Source organism: Tachyglossus aculeatus, chromosome 5 (genome assembly GCF_015852505.1).
Source record: "Tachyglossus aculeatus isolate mTacAcu1 chromosome 5, mTacAcu1.pri, whole genome shotgun sequence".
NCBI lineage: Eukaryota > Metazoa > Chordata > Mammalia > Monotremata > Tachyglossidae > Tachyglossus > Tachyglossus aculeatus.
In genome coordinates this window covers 14,893,221-14,919,001 of record NC_052070.1, presented here as the reverse complement: position 1 = coordinate 14,919,001, position 25,781 = coordinate 14,893,221, and the positions used below count along the sequence as shown (strand labels likewise).

The 25,781-nt window shown below is 42.5% G+C and overlaps 1 protein-coding gene across 5 annotated transcripts in view; it reads left to right on the top strand.

Moving 5' to 3' along the window:
• The window catches only part of EPB41L3 (erythrocyte membrane protein band 4.1 like 3), a 208,919-nt gene that overhangs the window by 128,935 nt on the left and 54,203 nt on the right, over positions 1–25,781 (top strand). For all 5 annotated transcript variants that reach the window (XM_038747543.1, XM_038747548.1, XM_038747547.1 and 2 more), the window contains exons 4-8: positions 5,767–5,871; positions 7,046–7,088; positions 13,737–13,812; positions 15,045–15,263; positions 15,949–16,036. In XM_038747543.1, coding sequence (XP_038603471.1) covers positions 5,767–5,871; positions 7,046–7,088; positions 13,737–13,812; positions 15,045–15,263; positions 15,949–16,036 — 531 coding nt within the window. The remainder of the gene's footprint in view (positions 1–5,766; positions 5,872–7,045; positions 7,089–13,736; positions 13,813–15,044; positions 15,264–15,948; positions 16,037–25,781) is intronic.

Below are 25,781 nucleotides of genomic sequence, written 5' to 3'. Positions count from 1 at the left end.
TCTTATGAATCAAGGAAAGCCTCCTGGAGGAGATGTGATTTCAGTAGGTTTGTGAAGATGGGAAGAGAAATGGTCTGCTTAATAATAATAATAATAATAGTAATAATAATAATAATAATAATTGTTAAGCTCTGTGCTGGGGTAGATACAAGGGTAGTCAGGTTGGGCACAGTTCCTGTCCTACGTGGGGCTCACAGTCTCTATCCCCATTTTACAGATGAGGTAGCTGAAGCACAGAGAAGTTAAGTGATTTGCTGAAGGTCACACAGTGAAGTGAGAGAGGCATGAGTAGAACCCAGGTCCTTCTGACTCCCAAGCCACTAGGCCATGCTGCTTCATGGATGTGAAGGGAAAAGTAGTTCCAGACAGGAGTCAGAATAGAGGTTGGTGGTGAAAGAAATGAGACAACAGTGAGTACTTTGGGAAGAGGGAAATGTACTGTGCAGTCTGGGGCGTGGCAGTAGGAGGGAGAGATCAGATTTTCTTATTAGCAAATAGAAGACTCAAATCTCAGTTGACAAAAGAGTCTATAAATTGTTTCCAGGTGTCAAGTGGGAATAACTCACTTTTTAATAATCATTATACATAATAATGAAGCCAGAAGTAGTCAACATGCTGGCTATATTCATGAATTATGTTTTATGTAAATTTCATAAATGCACTTCTGCTAATGTGCGATTCATTTTCAGTAGTGAACATTTTCTTCAAATGCCTCATGTATTGATTAAAGAATAATTTTCAATTTTGTTTTATTTACCTCATTCATTTTTCTTTCAAGTCTGCAGTCTGCCTTGGGGAAAGTGATGAACTGTAGTGACTTTTGCTTGAAACACAGTTTAACTGTTTCAAGTAAAATTCGGTATTATAAAGACCGTTCACATTTTTCACCGTTAGTGTGTGCGTTTGTGGGTGGTAAATGGCAAATGTAAATCTTAACTATGATACAGCTCTTAAAATGTAATTGAAATGAGAACGAAGAACAAGAAGTGTTTCTGCTTTGATTTGTGTTTAGTTGAACTGAATAGACTTATATTTGGGATTTTTAGAAATGAAATAGCACCTGAGACTTTAGGAGAACAGTAAAGAGAATAAAATGTCAAGTTATGTTGACTCTAATGTGATCAGGATGTGGAACCCAATATGGAGTTCATCTCTTAATGACAAGTAGGAATTGCCTTAAAGGCAGTACTGTCAAGCTATATTAGCTTTCCGTGGTTCTTAGGAAAAGAAACGGTAAGCTTTAGAAACAGAATTATTTTATAACGTTGGTAATGCAAACTAAAGTACCACACATTTGTATGATAAACCTGTGCAAAACATTCTGTTGAATATTTGTAGAGCCTAAGGGTATTGCTTTTTACTCATGAGATGGGAATTGGGGCCGCTTTTCTGAATGTGGACTGTAAACTCATTGTGGGCAGGGGATCTGTCTGCTTATTGATGTAGTGTACTCTCCCAGGTGCTTGGTACAGTGTTCTGCACACAATAAGTGCTCAGTAAATACATTTGGATGAGTGACCTTAAATGAGCCATCCTGTATTTATGACTACTAAAGGAAGGTAAGAATCAGAAACTCCAGCGAGGATTGAATTGAGAATTCCTATAGGCCGTAGGTGCCGCAACTGAACAAAATCCCCAAGCTCAGATAAATCAAAGTTGGAATTTTTAAAAAAAACATAAGTAGGCAAAGAACAAAACAAAGGTTTGCAAAGTCATATTTATAGCCTAAGACTCTCAGGGCTAGGATGAGAGTTTGATTAAAAGAAGTCAAACAACGTGCATTAAGCCGTGTTGCTACCTGACTGATAGCTTTGCATGGGGAACAGGCTGAGAAACAGGGTTTAGTCCAGAATGACAGAGTAGTGAAAAGACGGTCCTGAGAGTCAGAGGACTTGGGTTCTAATTCCACCTCCTCCACTTGTCTGTTGTGTGTGACCTTGGGCAAGTCACTTAACTTCTCGGTGCCACAGTTACCTTATCTGTAAAGTGGGGATTCAATACTTGGTGCCTCTCCCACTTAGTCTGGAAGCCCCATGTGGGACAAGCATTGTGGCCTACTGGAGAGAGCACAGGTCTGGGTGTCAGGACCTGGGTTCTAATCGCAGTTCTGCCAGGTACCTGCTGTGTGACCTGTGGCAAGTCACTTCTTTCTGCCTCAGTTTTCTCACTGTAAAATGGAGATTTGAAACCTATCCTAACTCCCGTACTTAGACTGTGAGCCCCATGTGGGTTAGGGATTAGGTCCAACCTTATTAACTTGTAGCACCCCAGCTCTTAGAACAGTGCTTTATACTAGTAAGTGCTTAGCACATAACCACTATTTAAAAAAAATAGGGACTGTGTCCAACATGCTTAACTTGTATCTACCCCAGCACTTAGAACAGTGCTTGACATATAGAAAACACTTAACAAATAGCATAATTATTATTATTATTATTATTATTATGGCATTTGTTAATCGCTTACCAGGTGCCTAGCACTGTTCTAAGCACTGGGGTAGATAAAAGATAATCAGGTTGTCCCACACGGGGCTCACAGTCTTAATCCCCATTTTACGGATGAGGCAACTGAAGCACAGAGAAGTTAAGTGACTTTCCCAAAGTCACACAGCTGACAAGCCGTGGAGCCGGGATTAGAAACCCAGACCTCTGACTCTCAAGCCTGTGCTCTTTCCACTACTCATACTGCTTCTTGACAAACAGTCACACCCACCTAAAGCTAATATCCAAGTTAACCCACTCTAGCTTCATTTTTAACCAAGGAATAGCTTGGGTAAAGAGAAATAGCATCACTGCATGAAGTTTGCTTCTGGCTGGATTTCACGGAGAGGCAAGAGTTACAATCAGTGGAATACATTGAGCACTTACTATTTGCAGAGCATTGTTCTAAGCTCTTGGAAAAGTACTAATCAATAGAGTTGGTACGCATAATCATTGCCCTTACAGCCTAGTTGGGGAAGCAGACATTAAAATGAATTTCGGATAGGGGAAGCAACAGTAAATATGTTCATAAGTGCTATGGCTTATTTATTTATTAAATACATTTATTAAGTGCTTACTATGTGCAAAGCACAACATTAAAATGAATTTCAGATAGGGGAAGCAACAGTAAATATGTTCATAAGTGCTATTGTTTATTTATTAAATACATTTATTAAGTGCTTACTATGTGCAAAGCACAGTTCTAAGCACTGGGGAGGTTACAAGGTGATCAGGTTGTCCCACGGGAGGCTCAACAGTCTTAATCCCCGTTTTACAGATGAGGTAACTGAGGCACAGAGAAGTTAAGTGACTGGCCCAAAGTCACACAGCTGACAATTGGCGGAGCCGGATTTGAACCCATGACCTCCGACTCCAAAGCCCGGGCTCTTTCCACTGAGCCATGCTGCTTCTCAGCACTATGGCAGCACTACTTCACTTGCCCTTGCTCTGCTGAGGAAATTTGGGAGCCGCCTCTTTACTGGCAGACAAGTCAGGCCCCTCCCAGAAGGTGCCAAACAATTGTCCAGGGCTCCCAGAATATCCCAAGCATTTTCAGTGGGGGAGGTTCATTCATTGTCATATTTATTGAGCACTTACTGTTTACAGAGCACTGTACTAAGCACTTGGGAGAGTACAATACAACAGTAAACACATATATTCCCTGCCCACAAAGAGTTGACAGTCTAGAGCTTGTCAGTCTTAGAACCTTGCTTCCAGTCTTAGACCTTCTTTACCCTTAGGTCTTTGACTGAGCCAGTGGCTGTTTTTTATGTGGTGTGACGATTTCTTGGTAGCCTGCCGAAAATGACATCTTAATTTTAATTCAGAATGGCAGTTTCCCAAACCGATGGTCAGTTGGTCCCCTGGTTGTAGGCCTTTGGTCGGTTCTAGCCTCCCTCCCCAACTGTGGAAGGCTAAGGAAGCAGGATGGTATGTAATGGATAGAGCACGGGCTTGGGAATCAGAAGGTCATGGGTTCTAATCTCGGCTCCACCACTTGTCTGCCGTGTGACCTTGGGCAAGTCACTTCACTTCTCTGGGCCTCAGTTACCTCATCTGTTAAATGGGGATTGAGACTTTGAGCCCCACACGGGACAGGGACTGTATCCAACTCGATCTGCTTGTATCCACCCCAGCGCTTAGTACAGTGCCTGGCACATAGTAAGTGCTTAACAAATACCGTCATTACTGTTATTATTATCATTATTAAGGACTGCAGTTTCAGAGCATGTTAAGGAAAGGACTAACATCTCTTTTATTCAATCTGGGATAATTATTAACTGAACACTAACTGTGTGCAGAACATTGTCCTAATGCATTCATTCAGTCATATTTATTGAGCACTTACTCTGTGCAAAACACTGTACTAAGTGCTTGGGAAAGTACAATATAACAATAAACAGGATCAGTCCCTGCCCACAAGGAGCTCACAGTATGCCTGTTTACTTGTTTTGATGTCTGTCTCCCCGCTTCTAGACTGTGAGCCCGTTGTGGGCAGGGATTGTCTCTCTTGGTTGCTGAATTGTACTTTCCAAGCACTTAGTACAGTGCTCTGCACACATTAAGTGCTCAATAAATAAGATTGAATGAATGAATGAATAGTTGGGGAGGCAGACATTAGTACAGATAAATAAATAAATAAATGTGTTTAGGAGAGTACAGTAGAGTCAGCAGGCTCAATTACTGCCCTTAGAGAATTTACTATCAGGGAATAAGATCAAGGTCTTTACACAGACTTCATTTATGTCTGGCTAATCTTTTGTTGGTTATTTAACTGCATAACGTGCTTTTTCATCATTTGTATTCTCTTGTACTTCTACTTACAAGGTAGTCGACAATTTATGTCTTTGGACCAAACTAAGCCCTGGGGTTAGATACACGATTATCAGTTTGGAAACAGTTCCTGTCCCATATAGGGCTCACACTTAATCTCCATTTTATAGATGAGGGAACTGAGGCCCAGAGAATTGAAGTGAATTGTCCAAGGTCACACAGGAGACAAGTGGAGGACATGGGATTGCAACCCAGGTCCTTCAGATTCCCAAACTCATGGTTTGTTTACTAGACCACACTGATTCTTGGGCTCAATAAATACAATTGATGAAGGTTTTTCCAAATAGTCTAACATGGCATTGTAGGTAGGGTGGCTGTAGTGGAAAGAGCATGGGTTTGGGAGTAAGAAAGTCAGTATTTTAATCCCTGCTCCATTCCTTACTGTGGGCAAAACTCTTAACTTCTCAGTGTCTCAGTTCCCTCATTTGTAAAATGGAAATAAAATACCTGCTCTCTCTCCTGCATTGAATGATAGTCCTATGTGGGATAGGGACCATGTTAGATCCAGTTAGTGCAGGGCTTGGCACATACCAAATGGTTACATACATAATAGAAAATCCATTACTAATAAGAATGGTGACCATTTTTTCCCCCAGGGAATGTGGCTAAGCTTGTGTAAATGGTTATAAATGTTTTTATTTGCTAGATCCCAGACTTGCTAATGGATTGTAATTTTGGTAAGGGGTCCTGGGTTATAATCAGTGATGGAACTCCAGTTCATGATTTATTAAATCCATTTATCCATGAGGAACAAGAGATTGCAGATGTTCATTTTTGTTCAGCATTGTGAATCTTGTTGGTTTGTTATTGCATAAGGGTGAATTTGGAAGAAAGTGAGATGAGGAATTTTACTCTTAAACGTTTCTGATCTTCTGCATTAATTAGTTTAAGTAGCACTCTTCTCCCTCTTGTGATAGTTAAGATGAAAACCGGCTTCTGTTTTTTTCCATAGAAACGCTCCAGAGGCCAAATTCTGTTTGACAAAGTGTGTGAACATCTGAACCTGTTAGAAAAAGACTACTTTGGACTAACATACCGAGATGCTGAAAACCAAAAGGTGAATTTTGTTTCGACTTTGGAGGGTAGATGGGCCACCTGTTCTTAACAACCTCTTCATAGGTAACCTTGCGTTTTCTCAGAACAGTAACACAGGTCTCCTGTTTTTGCCCTGGAATTTTTAAGACTCCGGAAAACCTTTTTCTATCACTGGTATCTTGCTAAGGTGATTGATTCAAATTAACTAGAAATCACTGACAGTGAAATGCGTTATTTCTTGGATGGTAACAATTATATGTTAGTGCTGAGGTTGTGACACAAACTGACAGAGTGATTCACTGTCAGGGTTGATTCTTTATCCTTAATTCAATGCAGAGTTGAAAGGGAGATTGCTGACCAGACAGATTCACTGATATAATGGGTCCAGCAGTATCAACTATATCCAGCAATAACAAGGCTAAAGAGCGTGATCTATTAGCCTCATTCTGGCTGGGGTCTCTGGCATTTAGCTGGGAGCAGTGTGAAGGAAAGGATTCAAAAGTCATCTTACATTTAAGTAATTGAAGCATTAAAGCCACAGAATTCTTACTCCTCATGTATTCACTAAGAAAGGGTAGGGAAGTTTATGTTCCTATGTTGGCAAGAGACAGAAACATGTCCAAAGACCTTTTTTGCTCAGTCATTCAGTAGATGATGATTAGCCTACTCTACCTCTGAAAGGCACCTTCTCTCTTCCTTACTTCATAGAAGTACTTGAAAATCCTTAGAAGCAAAGCTGAAAGGGTTATGCAAATATTAATTCACGGGCTGCTTAAAATGCATATTTATTCAGCTCCTCTGAGAACTTAAATCACCAAAATGATTAATGTGTGGGAACAGAGGAATGATGAGCAAGTCTGTCTGTTTTAGGTCTTGTGTAACTTCTTGAAAGTATAACTTCAAAAACCTCTGAACAACTTGCCTTTTTTTTTCCTCTGTGCTAGAGTGAACTTCTTAAGGTTCTAGGTTGGAAAAATTATTTGTATCCAAATGAGAGTTTTTGCCAAAGTAGGTCATCTTTTCCTGATTAGGCCAGAATGTGAGACAGTGTAGTGGCCGGTGGGATTGGATTAGCAGTGAGTGGTTCCTTCTCAGCCGGGTTCACAAAATGGGTTTTCTTGATGCCTGTATCCAGTCATTACTTAGAATCTTTTGTATTGCATATTGACTCACATCCCAAATCTGTTTCCTTTTAGAATTGGCTGGACCCTGCTAAGGAAGTCAAAAAACAGATCCGAAGTAAGTTCTGTTGGCTTATTTGACTTTTACAGCAGCCATGAAGCACTATTAGGAAAAGGCAAGGAGTTTAGTTGGTGTCGAACTAGAAAATACCAAGTCCAGAATGTGCTGTGTTACCCAAAGGGGGTCTAAGGAGCTTAAAGCCGAACCTTTCAGACCTGCTAGAAACCCACCTTGAGCTTTTATTCCTCTGAAATCACTGCTGGCAGCATCAGAAAATGTGGTGGGCTCTTGTGGCTTTTCTCCCAATCACCGATCAACTGAAGCCACTGAAAACCCATAGAGATTTGCAGGACAGTGCCTTGAGCTGAAGGGACCCAAGAGTTTTGTGAATATCATTTAATGATAGTAAGTTCAAACTGGTCGGTACTGTTCTGTAAGAGCCTCGTTACTCACATTTTGTAGGAGCCCAGCCTAGATGTGGGTCATGAAGTTTTAGGATCTAAAAATATAAAGACAACAAATGGGAAATTAACTTTGGCTACATCAGATGTTGAATTTGCACAGCACTAAAAATAAAGGTTCTTTTTGATACCTTGGTCTTCTCAAGTCAGAAAGCTGTGAGGAACCTCAAGAGATCTGTTACAGCTCTTTGTCCTTCTTAATGTTTAATGTGAGAGAGAGAGAGATTAGATAACCCTTGATGTCAGTCTTTGCTAATTGCTTATGTAATCAAACCTCTCTCTCCCCACCCCCACCCCCAACATGCCTCTCAAATTGCTTTTCTGTGTTGCTTATCTAGCAGCTAACTACAGCAGTAGTGCCAGGGATGGTTTCACAGTTGTAATTAAAAGGGGAAAGCACTTTTATTTTGGGGGTTCAGAGAGTTCTAGTGAAAGTTTAAGATGATAGTTTTCTCAGAGAATTTCTCCGGAATCTTGAGAAAACATGCTGTAGAAATATCATAACATAATGCGAGCATCAAGTTCCATGGACTCACATAATTATTGTAACAGTGCTTAGTCATCTGCTTAACGACTGTAAAGTACTTTGAAAATATGAGGAATACATGATAAGCCTGAATGTGGTTGCTGGAAACACTGCTTATGAATGTGAATGGTGTAGTTTTCTCTGAGCCCATCGATTAGATTGAATTTTTCTTATCCCTTATTAATCCTTCTCCTGCCTCCCCCAACATCAGAGAAGAAAGAGCCAAAGAGACAGAGCTGGAAGTACTGGTTTCATTATGGAGATTATGCAGATTGTGTATCACTGATTTGCTTAGCAAATTAAGTGGTGGTTTGTGGCATGTCATCAAGGAATCCAGGAGGAACTTGAAACTAAATGGAAAGTTGAGGGCTACCTTTGCGTCCAGTGAAATTACCTACAGTTTGCACAGTTTTGACATTTGGTGGGGAGATATCTAGAAAGGCAGAAAACATGTACTCATTAGCTTCCTCTCTGAACTTCTTCCAACTCTATTTCCTCTGGTCAGCCTTCTCTGTTCCACTCACCAAATCCCTTCCTGCCCATCAGGCAAAACTCAAGGCCAATCCTGCTTCATTCAAAAAGCGGCTGGTGATTGCTAGTGGATCAGAGAATTAAAATCAGTCAGTCAGTGGGATTTTTTGAGTGCTTTCTATGGGCAGAGCACTGTACTAAGTGCTTGGGAGAGTAAAATACAATAGAGTTGGTAATAATAATAGTAATAATGATGGTATTTGTTAAGCACTTACTATGTGCAAAGCACTGTTCTTAGCGCTGGGGAGGTTACAAGGTGATCAGGTTGTCCCACGAGGGGCTCACAGTTTTAATCCCCATTTTCCAGATGAGGTAACTGAGGCCCAGAGAAGTTAAGTGACTTGCCCAAAGTCACACAGCTGACGGCGGAGCCGGGATTTGAACCCATGACCTCTGACTCCAAAGCCCGTGCTCTTTCCACTGAGCCACGCTACATCTGGTAGACACAGTCCCTGCCCATAGTATGACCAACGGCACTAATCTGAACTTTTGCCCTCCCACAGTAATATATGAAAAGAGGGTGATTATATCTCGTCATCACTATCGTTAGCCATATTATTGAGTGCCGGCTGTATGTGGAGCATTGTAGCGTGTGTTGGGCAGACCAAAGGAAATATAAAACCGAATGCTTACTCTCCTGGTGTTTACAGTCTAATGTAGCCCATCGTGTTTTCCTCAACTGAAACTTCAACAGGATATTGTTAAATTATACAGCGTTGTCTTAGAAAAGCGGGGCAGGCAGTAAACCTGCGTTCTAGCTCAGAATTAATTATCACTGCCAAGACAGGGATGTGAAGTGTACCAACCGTGAGATGATGTTTAGTTTTGTGCACAGGACCTTTGTAATCATCGGCAAGAAGAGCTCCTGAAGCCCCCTTGGCTACCCAGAGGAAAGCCCTCCCCCTGCCTCTGCTCACCTCTGTGGAGGCTGTTGTCAGACTAAAAAAGTGACATCAGGCAGAGAACTGCAAGTCCTCCACTTCCCCATTACAGTTTCGCCTTCCCAACCCCTATCTCTATCCTCATCCTCCACTGGCTGACAAAGCCTGAATCTGACCCCAGTAGAGGTAGGAGAATCAAATTTCTCCATCTCAGATTTCCTAGTAAACCTGCCAGACGCAGAAATGTTCAAAACACAATTAAGGAGGAGGAGGAGGTAAAGATTTTTAAAGGGTGAAGCTTGGAGAAGCAGCGTGGCTCAGTGGAAAGAGCTCGGGCTTTGGAGTCAGAGATCATAGGTTCGAATCCTGGCTCCGCCACATGTCTGCTGTGTGACCTTGGGTAAGTCACTTAACTTCTCTGAGCCTCAGTTACCTCATCTGTAAAATGGGGATGAAGACTGTGAGCCCCACATGGGACAACCCCATTACCTTGTTTCCCCTCCCCGGTGCTTAGAACAGTGCTTTGCACATAGTAAGCGCTTAACAAATGCCATTATTATTATTATTATTACTATTATTTCCAGGGTAGGGTTATGTAAGCCATTCTGTAAGTATTTTTGGAGTTGATTACTTCTACTAGAGGCTTTTACTAATGAAACACATTTGACCTTTAGCATACTTGTTAAAATCTGGTTTGAGACCTCATTTGCCTGAATTTTCCTTTTAAATCACCACTTCTTCTGTGTTAAATATAACTTTCCAGTTCCTCCTTGATTTAAAAATGAAGCCCTATTAGGACTATCATAAATAAAATCACTATTGAAGTTTTGCTCTTAATAATAATAATAATAATAATAATGGCATTTATTAAGTGCTTACTATGTGCAAAGCACCGTTCTAAGCACTGGGGCGGTTACAAGGTGATCAGGTTGTCCCACGGGGGGCTCACAGTCTTCATCCTCATTTTACAGTTGAGGTAACTGAGGCCCAGAGAAGTGAAGTGACTTACCCAACGTCACACAGCTGACAAGTGGCAGAGCTGGGATTTGAACCCATGACCTCTGACTCCAAAACCCGGAATCTTTCCACTGAGCCACGCTGCTTTTAAACTTATTTTAAAATTTAAAACAAAAAACAATTCCATGAGTCTTTTGACTTCATGACTTACTGGACACCTAGAAACCATATTAACCTGTCCATATCCTGTGGACACATTGCTACCCATTCAAAAGGTGCAGGTAATAATAATAATAATGATACTTGTTAAGCAGTTACTATGTCTCAGGCACTGTTCTGAGAGCTGCGGTAGTACAAGTTAATCAGGTTGGACACCGTCCCTGTCCCACATTGGGCTCCAACTCTTAATCCCCAGTTTTTATAGATGAGGTAACCGAGGTACAGAGAAGTTAAATGACTTGTCCAAGGTCACACAGCAGACATGTGGCAGAGCCGGGATTAGAACCCAGGCCCCTGCTCTGTCCATTATGCCATGCTGCTTCCCAAATGCAGGTCATTAAAACTATTTCAGACATCAAAAGAAAGAATGGGAAATGGAGAAGGGTGACCCCAGCCCACAAAATAAGATGCAGGAGGAAAGGTTCCAGCTGGATGAGCTGTCAGAAGATAATATTTATGGTTTTTATTACGCGTTTACTCCTTCACCACTGCATAATGGGGCATATTTAGCAAAATCAATCCCTGCCCCATAAGAGGGTTTACAATCTGAGGGTAGGAGAACAGGTATCTTCTCCCCATTTTACAAGTGACGGAAGGGGGAGGCACAGGGAGTTTAAGTGGCTTGTCCAAGATCACAATACAGATCCACTGGCAGATTTAGGATTAGAGCCAGGGATCTCAGAACAATCATCAGGCTCCATTACCAAATGGCATTGGGAAGTCCAGGTTCAGGAGAGACTGTGGGCCAGAGGAGGTTATTCAGTCAAGTCAGGGGTTCCCCAGAACTTGGGGGAAACTAGGATTGGGGGAGTTAGATTCATTCATTCATTCAGTAGTATTTATTAATTCATTCAATCGTATTTATTGAGCGCTTACTGTGTGCAGAGCACTGTACTAAGCGCTTGGGAAGTACAAGTTGGCAACATAGAGACGGTCCCTACCCAACAACGGGCTCATAGTCTAGAAGAGGAAGACAGACAACAAAACAAAACAAGTGGACAGGTGTCAAGATGTCAGAACAAATAGAATTAAAGCAAAATGGACATCATTAACAAAATAAATAGAATAGTAAATATGTACAAGTAAACCAAATAGAGTAATAAATCTGTACAAACATATATACAGGTGCTGTGGGGAAGGGAAGGAGGTAGGGCTGGGGGGATGGAGAGGAGGAGAGGAAAAAGGGGGCTCAGTCTGGGAAGGCCTCTTGGAGGAGGTGAGATCTCACTAGGGCTTTGAAGGGAGGAAGGGAGCTAGCTTGGCAGATGTGTGGAGGGAGGGCATCCCAGGCCAGGGGGAGGATGTGGGCCGGGGGTCAACAGCGGGACAGGCGAGAACGAGGCACAGTGAGGAGGTTAGTGGCTGAGGAATGGAGGGTGCGGGCTGGGCTGTAGAGGGAGAGAAGGGAGGTGAGGTAGGAGGGGGCGAGGTGATGGGGAGCATTGAATCCAAGGGTGAGGAGTCTTTGCTTGATGCATAGGTTGACAGGCAACCACTGGAGATTTTTGAGGAGGGAAGTAACATGCCCAGAGCGTTTCTGCACAAAGATGATCCGGGCAGTAGCATGATGTATAGACTGAAGTGGGGAGAGGCAGGAGGATGGGAGATAAGAGAAGAGGCTGATGCAGTAAACCAGTCGGGATAGGATGAGAGATTGAACCAGCAAGGTAGCGGTTTGGATGAAGAGGAAAGGGTGGATCTTGGCGATGTTATGGAGGTGAGACCGGCAGGCTTTTGTGACAGATTGGATGTGAGGGGTGAATGAGAGAGCAGAGTCGAGGATGACACCAAGGTTGCGGACCTGTGAAGTGGGAAGGATGGTAGTGCTGTCTACAGTGACAGGAAAGTCAGGGAGAGAGCAGGGTTAGGGAAGATAAGGAGTTCAGTCTTGGACATATTGAGTTTTAGATGGTGGGCAGACATCCAGGTGGAGATGTCCTGAAGGCAGGAGGAGACACGAGCCTGAAGGGAGGGAGAGAGAGCAGGGGCAGAGATGTAGATTTGGGTGTCATCAGCGTAGAGATGATAGTTGAAGCCGTGGGAGCAAATGAGTTCACCAAGGGAGTGAGTGTAGGTAGAGAATAGAAGGGGACCAAGAACTGACCCTTGAGGAACCCCTACAGTAAGGGGATGGGAGGGGGAGGAGGAGCCCGCAAAGGAGAATGAGAATGACTGGCCAGAGAGATAAGAGGCACACCAGGAGAGAACGGAGTTTGTGAAGTCAAGGTTGGCTAGTGTGTTGAGGAGAAGGGGGTGGTCCACAGTGTCAAAGGCAGCTGAGAGGTCGAGGAGGATTAGGATAGAGTGGGAGCCGTTGGATTTGGCAAGCAGGAGGTCATTGGTGACCTTTGAGAGGGCAGTGTTGGTGGAGTGTAGGGGACGGAAGCCAGATTGCACTTGAGAGGAGGGAGGAGATCTCATCTGAAAATACTCCTGGGAAGGATGGGAGAGTAGCAGAGAGGGTTGAGAGCAGGTGGGTTGGAGAAGGGGGAGGAGTGACTTTGGGGAGCTCAGACCTGATGGAGTTAATCTGCCAGATCGTTGGGGGTGAGGGATGGAGGAGGGGGACGAACAGAGGGCCTGAGAATGGAGTTAAATGTTCAGAAGAGATAAAGAGATAAATTCAGACTGTTGAGAGTTACTGATCAGAATCACAAGCACCTAATAACATTGATTATCTAAGTGATCTTCTGCCCTGTTTAGCCACTTCATTGCACATTGTTGAGATTTTCAGCTCCACAAGGGTTGGGGACCTTGCTAGTGTGTAGTGCTTGTGTATTCTTTCCCAGTGTGTACTACAGTGCTCTGCACATAGTAAGTGTTTGATAAATACTATTGCCCCTACTACTGCACTAGCATCTCCCCTAAGGGATAGGCCAAGGAAGGGAAAGGAGGTGACACTGAAACCAGTTGACTTTTCTGCTTGAAGTTTGGCAGGGAATTAAGTATCAGCTGAGGTGCAATTGTGGAATTACCTTTGAATTTAAACAATGACGCCCACCCCTACATTGGCATTGGAAACTGAATAAAGCAAGAAGACTGTATTCTATTGCTTTCCGGTTCTGGTCTTCCAAGATTCTAGTGACGTGATAAACCGAGAGAATTTCTTTGAGTTTCTGTTCTCCCACAGGTGGTGCTTGGCAGTTTTCCTTCAATGTGAAGTTCTACCCGCCAGACCCTGCCCAACTATCCGAAGATATCACCAGGTAGGTGAAAAATCAATTCTGCAGGTAAGAACAGAGGATTCGGAGGAAAAAAGGCAGCGTGGCCTAGTAGATAGAGCATGAGTGTGGGAGTCAGAAGGACCTGGGTTCTAATCCCCAGGTCCTGCTCTGTGACCTTGGGCAAGTCAGTTCTACTTCTTGGCTTCAGCTACCTCATCTGGAAAATGAAGATTAAAACTGCGAGTCCCATGTGGGACACGGACTGTGTCCAACCTGATTAGTTTTTAATCCATCCCAAAACTAAGTAGAGTGCCTGACACATCGTAAGTGCTTATAATACCATTAAAAAAGCTACTCCTCACATATATTTTCTGCAAGGAAATGATCTTGCATGCATGAAGTAGACTTTCCTTTGACAAATTAATGGCATCTGCAAACGATTCAACTAAACCTAAGATAAAGAATTACTCATCGCTTGAAGATTTTCCCAGCCGAATCCCAGATGTCGACTGGGATTTCCATGAGCAAGCGGCAGAGAAGGCATGTACTGATGCTCATTTGGGAGCCTGAGGACCACCTAACATACTCTCGGAGTTGGATAGACTTCTCTCTCCTTGGAACAAATCAGATGTTTATGTTGTCTAGCAGCCACGGCTATGGATTCAGTTTTTCTGTTGTTGGCTCTTATTTACATCCTAATCAAACTTAGCATTTGACAGCTAGAAAGCATGCTTATGATTGGAGCAGTAAAGGAAAAATATAGCATTTCCCTTGCCACACTTGGTTTTGTATTATTTCCTTCCCAGAAAACTGCAGACCATTATGATCTGCCCACTGTTGGGTAGGGACCATCTCTGTATGTTGCCAACTTGTACTTCCCAAGCACTTAGTACAGTGCTCTGCACACAGTAAGCGCTCAATAAGTATGTTTGATTGATTCAGAGGCTTAAGAGCCAGAAATATATATATATATATATATAAATGTGTGTGTATATATTAAAAACTATGTAGCCATTCTAACACATGAATTTAATATAAATAAATTCATTTTAGCACTCAGTTTGTCCTTGGCACGCATTTTTATTTATTTTGAGCACTTGTGGATATTTTTATGTTGGTTTCCCCAGTCGGAGTGTAAACTTGTTATAGACAGGAAATGTGGTTTAGGGTTTCCATATGTATTTTAGTGAACTTAATAGGAAAACATATTTGCCTTTTTTTAGAGATACGGGAAATCCTCTTCCATCTGAAGCATTGGACTTTGTCTTTGGCAGGTACTACCTCTGCTTGCAGTTGCGAGATGACATCGTTTCAGGAAGACTGCCATGCTCTTTCGTTACCCTTGCACTCCTGGGCTCATACACTGTTCAGTCTGAACTTGGAGACTACGATCCAGATGAATGTGGAAGCGATTATATCAGCGAATTCCGTTTTGCACCAAATCAAACAAAAGAACTGGAAGATAAAGTCATTGAGTTGCACAAGAGCCACAGGTGAGAAGCCAGAACCGCTTTTCCCACTTTAGAATCAGTGTTGGGATTTCGGTATTGCTTCCTAAGAACCTCCTGTGCTGGCTTTAGTGCAAGGGCATTGCCTAGTGGATAGAGCACGGGCCTGGGGTTCAGAAGATTATGCATTCAGATCTTGGCTCCACCACTTCTCTGCTTTGTGGCCTTGGGCAAATCACGTCACTTATCTGGGCCGGTTACCTCATCTGGAAAATGGGAATTAAGACTGGGAGCCCCATGCAGGACTGGGACCATGTCCAACCCGATTTGCTTGTGTCCAGTTCAGTGCTTAGTGTAGTTCCTGGCCCGTAGTAAGCACTTAACAAATACATTATTATTATTATTATTATTATTATTATTATTATTATTATTATTATTGTCAAATACATTATTATTATTATTATCATCATCATCATCATCATCATCTGGGAGGCTCCTGATACCATGGAGGATGATTTTGTTTAGAGGGTTACAGAATGTCCATCCATAATAGTTAATCAACCAATATTTATTGAGGGCTTACCTTGTGTGGAGCACTGTGCTAAGCGCTTAGGAGAGTACAATAAAAGTAGGTAGACACGATCCCTAGTGTTAATTTTCTATTTAGCTTTTAGCTAATTCTCTGAAAAGATGAGGCCAAGTTGTAATTATTTCTTTTTTCTTCCCCCAGGGGAATGACCCCAGCTGAAGCAGAGATGCATTTCTTGGAAAACGCCAAAAAGTTGTCCATGTATGGAGTAGACCTGCATCATGCCAAGGTGTGCAGTTTTTGAACAGACTCTCTCTCTTTTTCTCTCTCTCTCCCTCTCTCTCTCTCTCTCACACACACACACACACACACACACAGAGAACACAGTGCTTGGTGTGATTGATTGAATGAATGAATGAATGAAAGGTACATAGTTAATGCTTAATAAAATATACCATCATTTGTTTAGTGAAACTATTCATCAGGGTTACTCAGTCTTATTCATTGGGTGCTTACTGTGTGCAGAGCACTGTACTAAGCACTTGGGAGAGTACAATATAACAGAGTTGTTAGAACATTCCCTGCCCACAAGCTCACAGACTAGAAGGGAATACAGACATTAATATCAATAATTAAATTACAGATGTGTAAATGAGTGCTATGGGGCTGAGGGAATTCAATATGGAATTTGTGAAATTCCTTTTTCCCTGACAAAGGAAAATGAGATTATTTTGAAAAAAAAAATTGCAGAACAGTAATCTTTTGCCTGTTCTTTACAAATACATCCATTTCAGTTTGAGCCAATTTAGCTTCTTGAGATTCTAAGCCAGAACGGACACTTAATATGGTCTCGGGACTCTGAGATGTAGGATATTATATATTCATCAGGATGGAAATGTGATTGAATTGGCTGTGCTTGGTAGATTGAGGATAATTATGAGAGTTAAGGGGAACAGTACAGACATTGAGAAGCCTACTGCAAAGAGGGTTTTAAAATATATTTTAATGTAATGTGATTTGATGGCTGGCTGTCAAAACCAGTTTGACTGCGACCATACCAAGAGTCGAGATGTGAGTTGTACCTATGTTGAAATAAACTTCAAACCTAAGAGTCAGGTGAAATAACAGTCCCCCCTGCCTTACCTCCTTCCCCTCCCCACAGCACCTGTATATATGTATATATGTTTGTACGTATTTATTACCCTGTTTATTTATTTTATTTGTACATATTTATTCTATTTTGTTAATATGTTTTGTTTTGTTCTCTCTCTCCCCCTTCTAGACTGTGAGCCCACTGTTGGGTAGGGACCGTCTCTATATGTTGCCAACCTGTACTTCCCAAGTGCTTAGTACAGTGCTGTGCACACAGTAGGTGCTCAATAAATACTACTGAATGAATGAATGAATTTGTTAGGCACTTACTATATGCGAAACACGGTAGTAAGCATTGGGTTAGGGCAGCACCATGGCCTAGTGCTTGGGAGTCAGAGAGCTTGGGTTCTAATCACAGCTCTGCGACTTGCTTGCGGGGTGACCTGGCCCCATTTGTAAAATAGGAAGCAACTACCTGATCGCTCTCCCTTTTAGACCGGGAAGCCTTTGTGGAACTGGGAGTGTGTGTGACCCGATTACAAATCTGCCCCAGTGTTTGACACATAAGAAGTGCTTAACAAATGCTAAAATTGCTATTACTAATATAATGAGGTCAGACACAGTCCCTGTCCCAGATAGGGCTCACAGTCTAAGAAGGAGGAAGAACAATTAATTAGTCATCTATATAGATGCTCTTAGTGATGGTTCTGTAGGGAATTACATGTTTTTCAAAAATCCTCTAATTTTCTGTCTAGGGGAAAAAGAAATTAGAACTGATTTTAGCCAAAGGAAACAGAGTTATGTCAAACAGAACATCAGGTGTACATTTGAATCCCCATACATTCTCAAGATTCACGGGATTTTTTAAAAAAAAATTTTGTTGCAATTTTGAATTAATGATATCATGAAGCAGCATGGCCTAGTGGAAAGATCATAGGTCTGGGGATCAGAGGACCTGGGGTCCAGTCCAAATCTGTTAAGTGCCTGCTGTGTAACCCTGGGCAAGACAGTTAACTTCCCTGTGCCTCAGTTTCCTCATCTGTAAAATGGGGATTCAATACCTGTCTTCACTCCTACTTAGATTGTAAGCTCCATTTGAGACAGGGACTGTGTCCAACATGATGAACTTGTATTTACCCCAATGCCTAGAAAAGTTCTTGACACAAAGTAAGCATTTAAGTACCATCAGGATAATTAGTATTATGAAGTGAAGGGCATTTTTTAATGTGAATTATCACAAAAAAAACAGGTAATTTCATATGTCATCTTTGACCAGAACCTGCGGTGTTTTTTCTTGCTCTTTGAAAGTACAAAAGATGTTTGGCCACTAATAGAATCAGCACTACAGAGGTTTCCCTTCTTTTCCAGTATTTTTTTTTCCTATTGTGTGCTTGGGAATACTAGCCGAAATGTCCTTCAGAATTAAGCGTAGCAATAAATTGGGGGAAATAAAGGAGAAGAAAAAACGGTAGAGAAGGAAGAGAAAAGTAAGAACACTTCTTATTGCCTTCTCCCAACTTGTGCATACAGGAGCCAGTCAGTGAATCAACTCTACACCCCTGTTGTGTTGTGTGAATTCTCTCCCTGTTGTCCCTCCTACACCCTGGCCCCTGAGTAGCCTTAGTGAATTAATATCCCCTCACCAATGGCTATCAATTATCAGTCAATAAGTCATATTTATTGGGCACGTACTGTGTGCAAAGCATTATGCTAAACTCTTGGGTGAGTGCAATATTACGGAGTTGGTAGTCACGTTCCCTGCCCTCAGCAAGCTACAGTTTAGAGGGGGAGATAGACATTAATGTAAATAAATTACGACTATGAGCCTGAAGGAGGGGTGACCAACAGGTGCAAATTCAAATGCAAGGGCTAGCGCTGCTTACAAAAAGTACCGATTCCCTCAAAAATCAGGATGGGGCAATTAGGTAATGGAGGTATTTATGCAAGCAAATATAGTAAATCAGTATGTCTTGAATTGGGGAAATTTTCAAGGTTGTATTGGAAATAAGATTTTTCCATCTACGCATAATCACTTTCTACCTGCCGACTTTCTAAATTCATACAATCAATCAATCAATCAATCATTTATTGAGCACTTACTGTGTGCAGAGCACTGTACTAAGCGCTTGGGAAGTACAAGTTGGCAACATATAGAGACAGTCCCTACCCAACAGTAGGCTCACAGTCTAAAAGACAAAGGAAGAGAGGTCATATAAATGCCATTATGACTGAATTTGTAGAATTTTTTTGTTTGAGAATTCTCTACAAATCCATTTAAAGGTTGAGAACATTGAGAGTCTTCCTTGTGTTGTTGCATATTTAAAATTCATTCAGTGGAATCCTCAGCACATTTGTGGTCTGCAGATTTAAATGAAAGGGCAAGTTCTTACAAAATTTTGGCTTCCTAATAAATATATTTGAACTGTGGCAATGTGTGGGGAAAGAACACTTGCAAATTCCATCTTTATAACGGCATTTGAGAAGCGTTTTCAATAAGCATTCCCAGTGAAAACCGGAAGAAACTGATATTAATTCCTAAAATTGTTTTTTTTTCTCTTGGAACTTCATATCCTGCTTCAGGTGGTATTTTCCTCAGTACAATCAATAGTATTTATTGAGCACTTACTGTATGCACAGCACTGTACTAAGCAGTTGGGAGAGGAGAGTACAAGAGAATTAGCAGAAACGTTCCCTGTCCATAACGAGCTTACAGTCTGATATGTACACAGATGGTAGAAGCCAAAGTACTGGCTTCTGCTACCATTTCCCTCTGCTTTTCTCCATCCTCAGCTAGCGAGGAAGTGGAAACGTTTACTCCTCCTTAGTGGCCTAGTGGTTAGAGCCCAGGTCTGGGTGTCAAAAGGACCTGGGTTCTAATTCTAGCTCTGCCACTTTTTAGACTGTGAGCCCACTGTTGGGCAGGGACTGTCTCTATATGTTGCCAGTTTGTACTTCCCAAGCGCTTAGTACAGTGCTCTGCACACAGTAAGCGCTCAGTAAATACGATGATGATGATGATGATGATGACTTGTCAGCTGGGTGACTTTGGGCAAGTCACTTGCCCAAGTCTCTGGGTCTCAGTTACCTCATCTGTAAGATGGGGATTAAGACTGTGAGCCCCGTGTGGGACAGGAACTGCATCCAACCTGATTAGCTTGTATCTACCCCAGCTTTTAGTACAGTGCCTGGCACATAGTAAATGCTGGACAAATACTGGAATTAATTTATGCAAATACTGGAATTAACAAATGCTGGAATTAATTTATGCAGGTGGCTTTCTGTTGAGGCACGTAGCACGTACATATCTATTCTATTTATTTACATATCTATTCTATTTTTTTACATACCTATTCTATTTATTTACATATCTATTCTATTTATTACATATTTATTACATATCTATTCTATTTATTTAATTTTGTTAGTATGTTTGGTTTTGTTCTCTGTCTCCCCCTTTTAGACTGTGAGCCCACTGTTGGGTAGGGACCGTCTCTATATGTTGCCAACTTGGACTTCCCAAGCGCTTAGTACAGTGCTCTGCGCACAGTAAGCGCTCAATAAATACGATTGATGATGGTGATTAACAGAGATTTCTCCGCTATTGTCTCACTCTTCTGGAAATGCGGGGCACTCTTCTAGAAGTGAGGAGCACGCTCAAGTAGTCGTATCTGTTGAACGCTTACTGTTCTTAGAGCACTGTTCTAAGTGCTGGGGAGAGTACAGTATAACAGACATACTTCCTGGCCATGACGAGCTTATAGTCGAGAGGACTCTGGAAATGAGGAGTCCTGTGTTCTTGTCCTGGTTCTGCCTGGAGCTGGCTCAAATGGACCAAGACCACACCACCTCCAGGAGGCCTTCCTGGCTGAGCCCCCTTTTTCCTCTGCTCCTCCTCCCCTCCCAATCGCCCCTACTCCCTCCCCCTGCTCTACCCCTCTCCCCGCCCCACAGCACTTGTGTATATTTGTATACACAAATATTATTTATAATATTTATAATATAATTTATTATTCTATTTATTGTATTAATGATGTGTATATATCTATAATTCTGTTTATTTTGATGCTATTGACATTTGTCTACTTGTTTTGTTTTGTTGTCTGTCTCCCCCTTCTAGACTGTGAGCCCATTGTTGGGTAGGGATTGTCTCTGTTGCCAAATTGGACTTCCCATGTGCTTATAGTACAGTGCTCTGCACACAATAAGCGCTCAATAAATACGATTGAATGAATGAATGTGCTGCACACCTGCCCAGCCTCTTGCTTGTTGTACTTCATGTCCCAGCAGGAACGTGAATGGTGGAAAGTGAAGAGAAGCAGCATGGTCTAGTGATGATGATGATGATGCTGGCATTTATTGAGCGCTTACTATGTGCAAAGCACTGTTCTAAGTGCTGGGGAGGTAACAAGGTGATCAGGTTGTCCCACGGGGGCTCACAGTCTTAATTCCCATTTTACAATGAGGTAACTGAGGCACAGAGAAGTTAAGTGACTTGCCCAAAGTCACCCAGCTGACAATTGGTAGAGCCGGAATTTGAACCCATGACCTCTGACTCCAAAGCCCGGGCTTCTTCCACTGAGCCTAGTGGATAGATCATGGGCTTGGGAGTCAAAATGACTATTCATTTATTCATTCAATTGTATTTATTGAGCGCTTACTGTGTGCAGAGCACTGTACTAAGCGCTTGGGAAGTACAAGTTGGTATATATAGAGACGGTCCCTACCCAACAATGGGCTCACAGTGTAGAAGGGGGAGACAGACAACAAAACAAAATATATTAACAAAATAAAATAAATAGAATAGTAAATATGTACAAGTAAAATAAATAGAGTAATTGATTTGTACAAACATATATACAGGTTCTGTGGGGAGGGGAAGGAGGTAGGGCAGGGGGGATGGGGAGGGGGAGAGGAAGGAGGGGGCTCAGTCTGGGAAGGCCTCCTGGAGGAGGTGAGCTCTCAGTAGGGCTTTGAAGGGAGGAAGAGAGCTAGCTTGGCGGATGGGCAGAGGGAGGGCATTTCAGGCCATGGGGAGGACGTGGGCCGAGGGTTGATGGCGGGACAGGCGAGAACGAGGCACGGTGAGGAGGTTAGCGGCAGAGGAGCGGAGGGTGCGAGCTGGGCTGGAGAAGGAGAGAAGGGAGGTGAGGTAGGAGGGGGTGAGGTGATGGACAGCCTTGAAGCCAAGAGTGAGGAGAGACCAGGGTTCTAATCACAGTTCTGCAACTTACCTGCTGCGTAACCTTGGGCAAGTCGCTTGACTTCTCTGTGCCTCAGTTACCCTACCTTTAAAATGGGAATTAAAACTGTGAATCCCATGTGGGGCAAGAACTGTGTCCAATCTGATTAGCTTGTATCTAGCCCAGCACTTAGAATAGTGCCCAGCACATAGTAAGCACTTAACAGATACCGTAAAGAAGTGGCAATATGCAAGCCAGTAACACGGTAATCAGCTCCTCCATGAAATTCTTGATGCTGAAGTCCGAGGAGCAAAGCTTTCTTATTCCTGTTGGCTGACTCATCTGTTATTGATAAGAACAGGAAATGCCCTATTCTTGTAAAATAATGTTTATTATATGCATGGTGTTGGGTTGTTTGACAAAAAGTTGGAACACGTTTGCCGTTCCTGTTTTCTGACTCATGTGGGTCAGGGACTCTGTCCGATTTGAGTATCAGGCTCCTATCTTAAGAGTTTGTCAGAGTGCTTTGGCCCATAGGAAGCACTTAATAAATACCATAATTAAGTGATTGTCATCTCAAATTCCCCTCATCAGTAAGAACTTAAGGAGATCTAAGGGGCAAAAATGCCAAAGCCCTTTCCTGAGGAATATAAAAACAATGATAATGCCATGCACTTAATTATGATATTAGGTAGCCACTGTGTGCCAGACCTGGGTTAAATTGATCATTTATTGAGCACTTACTATGTGCAGAGCACTGTACTAAGTGCTTGGGAGAGTACAACAGAATTAGCAGACATGTTCCCTGCCCATAATGAGCTTACAGCCTTAGAGGGGGAGATATGAGGACTAATCAGATCAGACGGTCTGTTGTACTCACCAGACTCGGTGTAATCAATCCATGGTATGTATTGAGCGCTTACTGTGTGCAGAGCACTGTACCAAGTGCTTGGGAGAGTACAGCACAACAGAGATGATAGACACGGTCCTTGCCCACAACGAGTTTCCAGTTAAAGAGATCCGGAGGGCAAATGTCTTATCCCCACTTTACAGAGGGGGAGAATGAGGCCTTGGGGGATGGACAAGTGATTTGTCACAGTGATGCAGCGGGCCTCTGGTAAAGCCGGGATTCCTGACTCTCAGTCCAGTGTCATTTAAATACGATTGAATGAATGAATAAATGAATTTAATTCCTCAAAGCACTGGTAAATCAGTTACCTTATTTTACTATCCAAACATATGTGTGTGTTAGGAAGTTAGGCAGGTACGGTGGGCAGAAAATGTGTCTGTTGTACTCTCCGAAGAGCTTAGTACAGGGCTCTGCACACAGTAAGTGCTCAGTAAATATGATTGTCTGATTATCAATCAGTTGTATTTATTGAGCTCTTACTGTGTGCAGAGCACTGCACTAAGCACTTGGGAGAATATTATCCCTATTTTGCAAGTGAAACAATAATAATTGAGGTATTTGTTAAGCACTTATTCTGTGCCAACAGAGGTAGGTGGAAGTTAATCAGGTCAGATGCAGTCCCTGTCCCACACAATGGTCACAGTCTAAGGAGAGGACAGGAATCTGGGACTCTCTTTCCACTGAGCCACGCTGTTTTACTCTCTCATCAGAGGCAAACCAAAGATCCGGTTCCAGCAGGGCAGTTTTGGGGATTTTTTAATGATATCTGTTAATAATAGACTGTGAGCCCATTGTTGGATGGGGACCGTCTCTATATGTTGCTGACTTGTACTTCCCAAGCACTTAGTACAGTGCTCTGCACACAGTAAGCGCTCAATAAATACGATTGAATTAATGAACGATTGAATGAATAATAATAATGATGGCATTTGTTAAGCGCTTACTATGTGCAAAGCACTGTTCCAAGCGCTGAAGCACTGTTAAGCACTTACTATGTGCCGGGCACCGTACTAAGCGCTGGAATAGATTGTGAGCCTGCTTTTGGGTAGGGACCGTCTCTATATGTTGTCAACTTGTACTTCCCAAGCGCTTAGTACAGTGCTCTGCACACAGCACTCAATAAATACAATTGAATGAATGAATGAATGAATGGGACACAGAAAGTTTAAGGAACTTGCCTAACATCACACAGCACATTAGCAACAGATCTAGGATTAGAAGCAGAGAGGAAAGAGCACAGGCCTGGAAGCCAAGAGGACCTGAGATTTAATCTTGGCTCTGTCACTCACCTGCTAGGGTAACCTTGGGCAAATCACTTAACTTCTCTGTGGTTTTGTTTCCTCATCTGTAAAATAGGGGTTCAGTACCTGTTCTTCCTCCCCCTTAAGCTGTGAACCTTATAATAATAATAATGATAATAATGTTGGTATTTGTTAAACGCTTACTATGTGCCAAGCACTGTTCTAAGCACTGGGGTAGATACAAGGTAATCAGGTTGTCCCACGTGGGGCTCACAGTCTTAATCTCCGTTTTACAGATGAGGTAACTGAGGCCCAGAGAAGTTGTGACTTGCCCAAAGTCACACAACTGACAAGTGGTAGAGCTGGGATTAGAACCCATGACCTCTGACTCCCAAGCCCGGGCTCTTTTCACGGAGCCACGCTGCTTCTATGTGGTACAGGGACTGTGTTTGACCTGATTTACCTTGTTCCTTCCTTAGAACTTAGTTCAATGTTTGGCACATTTTTAATTGGTCTATAAATACCACAGTTATTAGAACCCAAGTTTCCTTACTTCCACTCCCATGCCCCTTCCATTAAATTATACTGCCTTACCTTACATTCCTTTAAAAAAAGTGGGGGCAGTTATATAGTTCACCAGTTTTGTTGGCATTGCAAAGGCCATTAGGAAGTTTTTCATATAAATATTTAAGAATGTGTATACAAGATGTTTTCAGTGGATGGTGTACAGTGAATGTAAAAACAGCCAGGGAATATGGAACAGGCGAAAAGGACTTCTGTGATGAGTAATACATGTGGGGGGTCATTTATCATATCTAGCACTGTAGTCTTACTGGAAACATGAGGTAATCAAATAATTTACATGACTCTTTGGGCTGGGGGAAGGGAGAGAGAGAAATAGTAATTGCAGTGGTTTTTTTTTTAAGGGTTTACTATGTACCAGTTGCAACCAGTCTATCAATGGTGTTTATTTAGCACTTACTGTGTGCAGAATACTGAGCATTTGAGAGAGTACAGTACAACAGAGTTGGTTGATGGGTTCCCGGCCCACAACAAGCTTCCAGTCTAGAGATAAAGATAATCTTGTTGGACACAGTCTCTGTCCCACTTGGTGCTCTCATTTGGAGGAGGGAGACCACGGACACTGCTTCACTGATTCTGTCTGTCCTCTCCTGGATCTCCTCTTATCTCTCTGGCCGTTCATTCTGTCTCTTTCGCAGGCTCCTCCACTACCTCCCAACCTGTTGGGGCTCCCTCAGAGTTCAGTTCTGGGTCCCTTTCTATTCTCCGTCTACACCCACTCCCTTGGAGAACTCATTCGCTCCCATGGATTCACCTCTATGCCAATGACACCCAAGTTTACACCTCCAGCCCTGATCTCTCGCCCTCTCTGCAGTCTTGCTTCAAGACATCTTTACTTGGATTTCCTTGGATTCGTTCAGTTGTATTTATTGAGTGCTTATTGTGTGCAGAGCACTATACTAAGCTCTTGGAAAGTACAATGCAGCAATAGAGAGAGACAATCTCTGCCGCTGGTCACCTCAAACAATGTGGCTAAAACTGAACTTATCTTCCCACCCAAACCCTGTCCTCCTGCTCACTTTCCCATCG